The sequence below is a fragment of the Priapulus caudatus genome, unplaced genomic scaffold (genome assembly GCF_000485595.1).
Source record: "Priapulus caudatus unplaced genomic scaffold, Priapulus_caudatus-5.0.1 Scaffold1958, whole genome shotgun sequence".
Lineage (NCBI taxonomy): Eukaryota > Metazoa > Priapulida > Priapulimorpha > Priapulimorphida > Priapulidae > Priapulus > Priapulus caudatus.
In genome coordinates this window covers 6,968-17,586 of record NW_014579019.1, presented here as the reverse complement: position 1 = coordinate 17,586, position 10,619 = coordinate 6,968, and the positions used below count along the sequence as shown (strand labels likewise).

Here is a 10,619-nt window from a genome sequence, read left to right as displayed (position 1 = left end):
CAGTTGTAAGAATCTTATTTTGTATTTAAGGGGAAAGATGTTAGGTGTTAATAGATTTGCACTATTTTGGCCCATAGGTGGAGCTATGGTCACTTTTGTAGTATATATATATCACCAACACGTGCTATGTGCTCTCTCTTGCTTTCTTAGTACAGCCACCTGGCACTACCTGGTCAAGCTCTGTGTTCAGCTTTTTCTTTGTGTGTACAGTATAACGTAACAGTATATGGCATTTAATCTATTTTATTGATGCATTTACATTAATTGTAAGTTGTTTGCTTACAGTAATACAACTAGAAATAACGTATAGGAACAATATGTCACCTTTATGTGCCTGCAGGTACACTCAGTTCATCCATGTGCTCACGGCAGCTGTAGATGTAAGATCATACTCCTGCAGTGTAACATCACTACGCACGAGCCTTGCAGTCGTAGCTGAGGTTCCACACGACAGTGCTGATCGTCCGTGATTTACGTTCTGTTTCAGAGTTGAATTGCTTGGCGGAAATATTCCAGAAGCACAGCTACGAGGTTCGCATTGCAGGGGGCGCTGTCAGAGACCTGCTCTGTAACAAGGTAGGTGGCGCTGAGAGCTGTGCCGCCGCACAGCGTAGTGGGCGGCAGATGGCAGCACTGTCATCCTGTCAATGCTTGTAACAGGAAACCATTAGGGGACAATGGTCGGACATGTGTATAGCTATACTAAGTGAATTACATTAATGCCCCATTATTCTACTCCTATCTAATTCCATACCATGATGACATTATTTCAAGAAATACTCATTGCTTTTCCATGAGTGTTAGGAGTTGCCACTAAATATGTAGTGTTAATCTTGAGAGTGGTAGGGGTGGGAAGATACGGCTAGCTCACGATACAATCCGTATCACGATGCAGCCTTTACAATACGATACATATCGCGATACAGCCTTTACAATACGATCTGTATCATAATACAGCCTTTACAATACGATACATATCGCGATATAGCCTTTATAATGGCAATACATTATATCACATACAAGCCTTTACATACGATCTCCTTTTCATGATACTAGCATTAAACAGACAATCTGCTATCTAATACAGCCTTTACAATATGATACATATCGCGATATAGCCTTTATAATGCAATACATATATCACGATACAGCCTTTACAATACGATCTGTATCATGATACAGCATTTACAATACAATCTGTATCATAATACAGCCTTTACAATATGATACATATCGCGATATAGCCTTTATAATGCAATACATATTCACGATAACCTTTAACAATACGTCTGTACCATGATATTCAGGCATTTACATACGATACGTATCGCGATACTTTCAAGAGGGGCTACCTTGCAAACTATACACTGAACTGGGACTCTACCAATGATGTGAACAAGTGCTTACACTTAGTATTGTGGAGCGCTTAGTAAACAACTGTTGTCGAACTGCCAATTGTGTTGTTTATTTGTTTTTGAAAGGTATATATCGTGATGCATGGATACATCGATGAATTGTACAACGGTAACGGTAGTAGTATCAGTACAACTGTGTACGGCTGACATATGGTCAATGTCATGTCAATGACATGTTGTCAATGTCATGTCAATGACATGTGGTCAATGTCATGTCAATGACATGTCATTATGTCAGTAAACTGTGTGTGACTGAGATGTTCAGCGTTGGCCCTTGCGGCTTTCTTCCTCAGGTCCTTCCCCTCGACAGCCCTTGTGTCAGTAGTGTCAGTAGACCGTGTACGTACTGCATGCTCAGTGTAGCAGCGATTAATGGTGAAACCTTTGCTGCTTCCTTCCTCAGGTTCCGGACGACATAGACCTCGCGACGACAGCGACACCGGACCAGATGAAGGACATGTTCACGCAGGAGGGAATACGCATGCTCAACACGAAGGGTGAGCGATGATTCCTTACAGGACGCGTCTAGCCTGTGTTAGCCTGCCGTGTGTGTAGCAGGAGGGAATACGCATGCTCAACACGAAGGGTGACGACGGAGGGGTGGACCTTGGGTTACGAAACCCCCCCCCACCTACTTGATTTGTCTTATTGTACTTACTTGTGTGCTTGCTCGCGCGACCACAACCAGATTCCTCGCACATTATAGCCATAACCCTGCATTCTGGTACAACACATTCACACTGATGTGTCTAACTGGTAGATACAAAAGTTGCATCGCGTCACACTCACTGCTAAAATAATAGAGTGTCTGCCTATGTGAACAAACAGCTGTTACATCATTAATATCATGACTGTTGAAATCGGGACGAGAAAATGTAAAACAAGGCAATCCTGAAATCTAAAATCCTGTCCATATTCGATTGGTGGCTAGCGATAGATGTCACTTAGAATTCGCCGAAATCTTTGTCTGTTAGTGTCGTTTAGCGAACGCAAACAAACCCAAAACACGGCGAGGCGGCCGCGTTCAAATTAAATAGTCGGCTGCTATATGGAGCAGGCGCATGCTAAACTGCCATGCTGCAATGATGCCAGGCGCGGATTTTGGCCGGTTTGCGGTATGAGTATCTTCAGAATTTACCCACAAAATTCACCAGAAACTGAATGCACCAAATATAGCCTAATTTTTTAAAATTGTTTAGGGACCCCCCTAGCTGTGACTAGAACTATGGAAACTGGTCACCCAAACCCTCTGGTTCCGCCCCTGGATTAAATGCGTGGATCTTACAGCCCTGTAGCGGGAGCGAATGACCACACACACACGCACACGTGTGACACATCAACTGTGACAGTTCAGGGATGCGTTGTGTTGTGTATTGTCACCAGGCAAGGCGCACGGCACGATCATGACGCGTGTGTGACGTGTGACGACGTGTTTGTGTTGTCACCAGGTGAGGTTCACGGCACGATCATGACACGCGTGTGACGTGTGACGACGTATTTGTTTTGTCACCAGGCGAGGTTCACGGCATGATCATGACGCATGTGTGACGTGTGACACGTGTGACGTGTGACGATGTGTTTCTTTTGTCACCAGGCGAGGCTCACGGCATGATCATGACGCATGTGTGACGTGTGACGCCGTGTTTCTATTGTCACCAGGCGAGGCGCACGGCACGATCATGACGCGTGTGACGTGTGACGACGTATTTCTTTTGTCACCATTCAAGACACATGGCACGATCATGGCGCGAGCGTGTGACGACGTGTTTCTTTTGTCACCAGGCGAGACGCACGGCACGATCATGACGCGCGTCAACGATCTGCAGAACTTTGAGGTGACGACTCTGCGGATAGACAGAGCGACGGACGGACGACACGCGGAGGTGGAGTTCACACAGGACTGGCAGCTGGACGCGAACAGACGAGATCTTACCATCAACTCCATGTTCCTCGGTGAGCAGCCAACGTCGCAAAGTCAGTGTTTGAAATAAGGGCTATCCGTTTGTCCTCACTTGTCCATTTCCATGGAGGACAAGTAGACCTGTCCATGCAGTAGCTTGTCCGCTGGACAAGCAGCTTTTTAGAGCAACTTTTTAGAGCAATTTTTCATCATCTACCATCGCTTCAACTTTGTTAAGACAAGTAATAACTCTGTCTCTACCCTACGTTCAATGTGCCCACATGCTTGCTGTCATAGACTGGTACCATGTCTCTACCCTACGTTCAATGTGCCCACATGCATGCTGTCATAGACTATTACCCCCTCTCATCCCTTTGTTATATGTGCCTGCATGCATGCAGTCATAGACTGCTAACCCCTCTTCACCCTATGTTATATGTGTCTACATGTGCATGCTGTCTTAGACTGTACCTCATCTGCCCTACGTTCAATGTGTGCCCGCTGTGTTGCGCCCGCAGGCTTGGATGGAACGCTGCACGACTATTTCGGAGGGAGGGAGGATCTAGAGAGGAGAAGGGTGGCGTTCGTGGGAGACCCGGCCTCGCGCATACAGGAGGACTACCTCCGAATCCTGCGCTACTTCAGGTAAGGTGGTGGCGGGTGGGGCGGGGCGTGCGCAGGGGCGGTGCGTGTGCGGGGGCGTGGCTTGTGCGGGGGCGTGGTGTGCGGAGGCGGGGGCGGGGCGCATAAAGGATGACTACCTCAGAATTCATCCTGCGCTACTTCAGGTACAGCGGCAGCGGGCGTGTGCGGGGGTGGGGCGTGGGCTTGGCGCATGGGGGGGGGGGCGTGCGACATGGGGCGAGTCATCCCTCGTGTAATATAACCTGCAATTACGAGTTGTTTACGTCGTTTCGTTTGTTGGCGATGCAGCGATAATGTGTTTATACGATATTATGTACAATCTATGTTATAAGATCGCAGGGCCGTCTTTGTGACGCGTATGATCTCAGTTATGCAGCATTGAAGCGGGTCGTTTCTGTCCCAGATAGTTACATAGATATGTTGTTCAGGTTTGAATGTGGGTTTTGTAAGGGTAGCAGGTGGTTTACTGATTAATGTCGCTGCCATACACGCACTGACAGGGGAAAATATCTTCTTTCCTCCTAATTTGCCCTCATTGAATACCGCCTAGATCCATTTCATCAACCCAACACCCGTTCATTGGACGCAGGTGTGGTTTTGCTGAAACGTTTCACTCGTATGAGTTTACACAATAAAGACTGAATGATTGAACGAATGGATGGAGGGATAGTTGGATGAATAAGTAAATGTATAAATGAATAAATAAATTAATTAATTAAATTATGGATGAGTGAATGCATGGATAGATAGCTGAATGGATGAATGAATGGATAAATAAATGTGTATGAACGAACAAATAAATAAATTAGTTCATTCATTTTTGGCTTGGTGGATAAATGTATGAATTTTAGTTTGGTAAATCGGGCAGTAAAACACTAAAACATGCAACAAAGCAATGTGAGACAATCCCAACAATGCTGTCAGTGACAGAATGTTATGACGCGTCATGTTATGCGTAACTTGCAGGAATGTGATGTAACATTGGAAGCTATCCAATGACTGTGAGTTACTCGTGTACACCACGTGATGTGATGTTATAATTTATCGATTGGCTGTGGCAGGTTTTTCGGGAGGATCAGCCCGGACCCCGGCGCGCACGAGACGGCCATGTTGGATGCCATCAAGTCCAACATGAACGGTCTGAAAGGTGGGTACATACACACACATACACGTACGCATGCACACATGAGCCGGCCATGCTGGATGCCATCAAACATGCACGGTCTGAAAGGTGGGTAGCTACATACGTACATACACGCGCGCACGCACACATGGTCTGAAAGGTGGGGGAGCAAGCACGCACACACGCACAACGCAACACGTGTATATGCACGCATGCATGGTCTGAGTGGTCGGAGCATATACACACAAGCAATTACGCATGCACAACGCAACACCCATACACGTGCACGCATGCACGGTCTGAGAGGTGGGATCACACACGAACACACGAAACCACGCACGCACAACACAACACCCATACACGCGCACGCATGCACGGTCTGAGAGGTGGGATCACACACGAACACACGAAACCATGCACGCACAACACAACACCCATACACGCGCACGCATGCACGGTCTGAGAGGTGGGATCACACACGAACACACGCAACCACGCACGCACAACACAACACCCATACACGCGCACGCATGCACGGTCTGAGAGGTGGGATCACACACGAACACACGCAATCACGCACGCATGCACAACACAACACCCATACACGCGCAAGCATGCACAGTCTGAGAGGTGGGATCACACACGAACACACGCAACCACGCACGCACAACACAACACCCATACACGCGCACGCATGCACGGTCTGAGAGATGGGATCACACACGAACACACGCAACCACGCACGCATGCACAACACAACACCCATACACGCGCAAGCATGCACAGTCTGAGAGGTGGGATCACACACGAACACACGCAACCACGCACGCACAACACAACGCAACACCCATACACGCGACGGCAGCACCAGTCTGAGAGATGGGATCACCACGAACACACGCAACACATGCACGCCAATGCACAAACACAACCCATTACGGGACGCGCACGCTATGCACGGTCTGAGAGGGTGGATCACCACACGAAACACAACGCAACCATGCACGCGATCACAACACAACCCCATACCGTACCGCACGGCAGTGCACGGTCTTGAGGAGGTGGGGATCACACCGACTCGAACATCACGCAACCAATGCACGCATGCACAACACAACACCATACACAGCGCACGCATGCCGGTCTATGAAGGTGGGATCACACCTCCCAGCAGTTCGCCTGCGCAGCGCACGTCAAACATCACGACATTAGCGCCGACAGGACAGACAGCTCGTGCACGCACGCTGCCATCCCAATGCATGTTCAAATGTAAAGCCAGCAGATGAGAGACAAGAGGAGACAGCTTGTGTTCGCGGGCTAACTGGAGGTTTCTCTCTGCGTTTCGTTGAGCGCGCTTACTGGTGGCATTAGTCATGCTGAATTTTAAAGGGAGCCTCTCTTTTCGCATAAAATCTCGTGCTGCAAAGTGCCATTGCACGTGTTGTGGCAGTGAAAAGTTTGTTTACATAACGATCTATGGAGAATTTTCGACGGTAACAAACATATCTCATGGTTCACTTGCAGAGGTAGCAGTGTGATTTCTGGAAAAGATCTGCCTAATTTATGGAATTGTTTCGTGGTATGCGCGCGAAAGGGGAAATGAATTCCCACACGTATAATCCTGCCTATGCAATGGGCTTGACTGGCGTGGGCTCGCTTCTCGGGTTAGAGCTATCACCAACTGATGATCACTGCTGTGAACATGAACTTAATGCTGTAGCGAATACCTAGGGAGCGGGAGAGGCAGGGCGTGAAGAGGGAACGGGAAGAGGCGGGAGGAGAACAGCGAAGTGGAGGAGAACGGGGGAGAAGAAAGCTTAGTGTTGCAACAGTTGTAGTGCCAACCGAATGAGAAGATTTGATAGTGTGGTGTGTTGCTTTGCCTGGATGATATGCTGGGGAGAGGAGGGAGTAGGTGAGGGATGAGGAGAAGGGAGGGCGGTGGAGAGGGAAGGGGGAGTTGGGGGAGGAAGGGTGAACGGCAAACCGGTGAGCAAGCATTATATTGTGTGAGCCTTGCTGTGCTGCAGGAATATTCCGGGGAGAGGATCTGGATGGAACTGAGAAAGATTTGCCAGCGGACGCTTCGCTGGTCCTATCCTTAACCACGATGCCTGCCAACTAGGAAATCGCTGAACACATAGGTAGCATGTCGCGATCCGGAGCTGAGAACACATAGGCTATGGTGCGTTTCATTAGAGCTCGAGAAACACATAGGTAACGATCGGTTCATAGCTGAGAACACATAGGGTACGCTATTCAGTAGCTACACAGTCGGGTTTTCAATGATGCGTGAAAAACACATTAGGGTTTTTCATAGCTTGAATCACATACGTACTGTTCTGTTGCTAAGGTCCGAACACACACAGGTAAACACAGCTGAACAAACGTGTTTGGTTCAGGGACTCTTCAAAGCCACATAAGAAGTTGCTTCATAGTCATGACAATAATAGATGATACAGTTGCTATGGACTGTGAAGCAATGATACTGTGTTTAATTTACCATGCTGTGATCCCGATCATTACTACGTGTCTACTGGCTGCTAACCCGTAATGTGGACGATAATAATATATTAGTCACTACTAGACTGTGTGGCAAGCGCGCGCTGATGATGTGACTTATGTAATACATTAATTAGTGAAATTAACACATGATGCAGGACATGCCAGTTAGAGCTTAACCTAGGAGAGCTGGCCAGGTGTGTGGCAGCGTGCATGACGACATGAGATGTAATTAATACATTAATTAGTGATTAACACGTGATGCAGGCATACCGAGTGAGCTCAACCTAGCAGAGCTGGAGCGTGTGTGGCAGCGCGCGTGACGATGTATGATGTGATGTAATTAATACATTAATTAGTGATTAACACGTGATGCAGGCATGCCGAGTGAGCTCAACCTACCCAGAGCTGGAGCGTGTGTGGCAGCGTGCCGGTCACTACAGCTGAAGGCCATGACTCTCATTGCCGCCCTGCTGCACAACATAGAGCAGGTACGTATCTACCTGATACAGGTACGTATCTACCTCATACAGGTACGTATCTACCTCATACAGGTATCTACCTGATACAGGTACGTATCTACCTGATACAGGTACGTATGCTAGCCGTCCATACAGGTATTATCTACCTGAATACCAGGTACTACCTGGTACACGGGTAATTTAACGCTCATACAGGTACCGTGACTACCTCATACAGGTCTATGCTAGCCTGCAATTACAGGTACGTATCTACTGTGCCAGGTACGTATCTACCCTCATAGCAGGATATGTAACTAACTCATATCAGGTACGTATTCTATCTCACTACAGGGACGTATCTACCTGATACAGGTAGCGTATCTACCGGTACAGGTAAAGTATCTACCTGATACAAGGTACGTAAAAAATCTACCCCCGCTGATACAGGTACGTATCTATCACTGATACAGGTACGTATCTACCTGATACAGGTACGTATCTACCCTGATACAGGTATCTACCTCATACAGGTACGTGACTACCCTCATACAGGTACGTATCTACCTCATACAGGTACGTATCTACTGATACAGGTATCTACCTCATACAGGTACGTATCTACCGTCATTACAGGTACGTATCTAACCCCTCATACAGGGACGTATCTACCTGATACAGGTACGTGTCTACCTCATACAGGTACGTATCTACCTGATACAGGTACGTATCTACCTCATACAGGTACGTATCTACCTGATACAGGTACCGTATCTACCTGCAATACTACGTACGTATCTACGCTCTACACAGGCCTCGATGTTCTAACTCTCTCTCTTCTTCTCACTCTCAGTTACACGTGTTTTGCACACGTGCCTGATAGCAGGTGTGTTCTGCTCTACTCGTTACAGGTGGTTTGCAGCACTGATCGCTGATACCAGGTGTGTTCTCTCTCTCTCGCTCTCGTTACACGTGTTTGCACACGTACATGATACAGGTGTGTTCTCTCTCTCGTTACACGTGTTTGCACCCGTACCTTTGAATACAGTGTGTATCTCATCTCATTGTTACAGGGTGTTGTTGCACACGTACCTGATACAGGTGTGTTCTCTCTCTCGTTACACGTGTTTGCACCCGTACTTGATACAGGTGTGTTCTCTCTCTCGTTACAGGTGTTTGCATTGGACGCGAGATTGAAGGTTTCTAATGAAGAACGCAAACTCTGTCTGTTTATCGTCACTCACCGAGACGACCACCAGGTGGCGCCCGATGTCACGCCGTCGACCACGACAGGTGCGGCCGCCGATGTCCACGCCTAGGGGAAGCCCCGGCGACGCACGCAGGTGGCGCCGTTGCCACACTGACATCCAGCAGGTGGCACCAGGTGTTGCTCTTGACGACCACCATGGGGCACTAGGTGACGACCACCAGGGGGAGCCTGGCGTGGGTGTTGACCAGCAGGGGGCGCCGCCGGACCCGCTGCTCGCCTACAAGCGTCTCGTCCTCGACACGTACGGCAAGGACAAACAATCGTTGGTCGTCGACCGAGCGTGCGAGCTGCTGGCTCTACCAGGGGGCGCCCGCTGGGCAGGCGTCGCGGCTGCGCGCAGTGGCAGCCGCCGGCGTTTCCCCGTCACGGGACGTATGGTGATAGAGCGCGCCGGCGTGCGGGGTGCGCGCGCGTGTCGGGGCGGCGGCCTGGAGCGGCTCAAGACGCTGTGGAGCGACAGTCGCTACACACTCACCCCCCCAGCTGCCCTAGGCTCAGCTACAACCCCCAGGGGCGCCGCACGACCACGTGACGGGGTCGGGCATGGGGGGGGCGTGACAGTCGCTTCACACTCACCTTGTTACGAGGCTTTGGTGTGTAAAGTTTCCAAGTCTTAACTATCTGTAGTGTGTTTAAACTAGAATATCTACAAAAGTCTATAAAAGTGTTGTGGTTTTTGAAGATCGAATAAAGGCAGAAATGTTACTGCAGGTCAAACACTGTCTAGTCTTTTGAATCTCTCTATCGTGTGTCGTGTGTGTGGGTCAGATAGCATGATGGCGGTTGCTCTCAACGAATCGGGCTGGCACAATGATAGCAACTACATGCACGACCGAGGAACGATGTCATTCATTCACCGGAATATCTACTACATCATCATCTGCATCAATCATTATTTAAGCATCATCTGATTTAATGAATATCAGTCTCGGTATGCATAATTGCTCTACTGTGGCGTTTTTGCTTTTATTTTCTCGTTCGCTGTACTTGCCCGTATACATTGCCACACAGCGCCTGACTGCCTTGGTACACATGCCGCACACATACAGTGCGCACGGCACCGGCTTTATCGCAGCCACCATACACACATACATCGAACCAGTCACGGCAGGCACGCAAACACACATAACATGCGCACGCAGTTGCAGGCACTCACACATACATGCGCGCACCGGCGATAATCTACTCTTAGTGAACATGTCGCCAGAAATACTCCCTAATTATTATAGCGTATCATTGAACAGTACAGGACGTGCTACCAATTGATGCATTTGCTCATCGGCCTAACTTAACTTAACTTCGTTTA

General features: G+C 48.6%; 1 protein-coding gene across 1 annotated transcript in view; it reads left to right on the top strand.

The window, feature by feature from the left end:
* LOC106817974 (CCA tRNA nucleotidyltransferase 1, mitochondrial-like) overlaps positions 1 to 10,033 on the top strand; it is a 38,283-nt gene extending 28,250 nt beyond the window's left edge. The window contains exons 4-13 of the mRNA XM_014822678.1: positions 488 to 576; positions 1,819 to 1,912; positions 3,198 to 3,368; positions 3,834 to 3,960; positions 5,022 to 5,107; positions 7,114 to 7,195; positions 7,744 to 7,784; positions 7,964 to 8,076; positions 9,216 to 9,331; positions 9,384 to 10,033. Coding sequence (XP_014678164.1) covers positions 488 to 576; positions 1,819 to 1,912; positions 3,198 to 3,368; positions 3,834 to 3,960; positions 5,022 to 5,107; positions 7,114 to 7,195; positions 7,744 to 7,784; positions 7,964 to 8,076; positions 9,216 to 9,331; positions 9,384 to 9,930 — 1,466 coding nt within the window. The 3' untranslated portion in view covers positions 9,931 to 10,033. The remainder of the gene's footprint in view (positions 1 to 487; positions 577 to 1,818; positions 1,913 to 3,197; positions 3,369 to 3,833; positions 3,961 to 5,021; positions 5,108 to 7,113; positions 7,196 to 7,743; positions 7,785 to 7,963; positions 8,077 to 9,215; positions 9,332 to 9,383) is intronic.
* Positions 10,034 to 10,619: the final 586 nt, after the last annotated feature.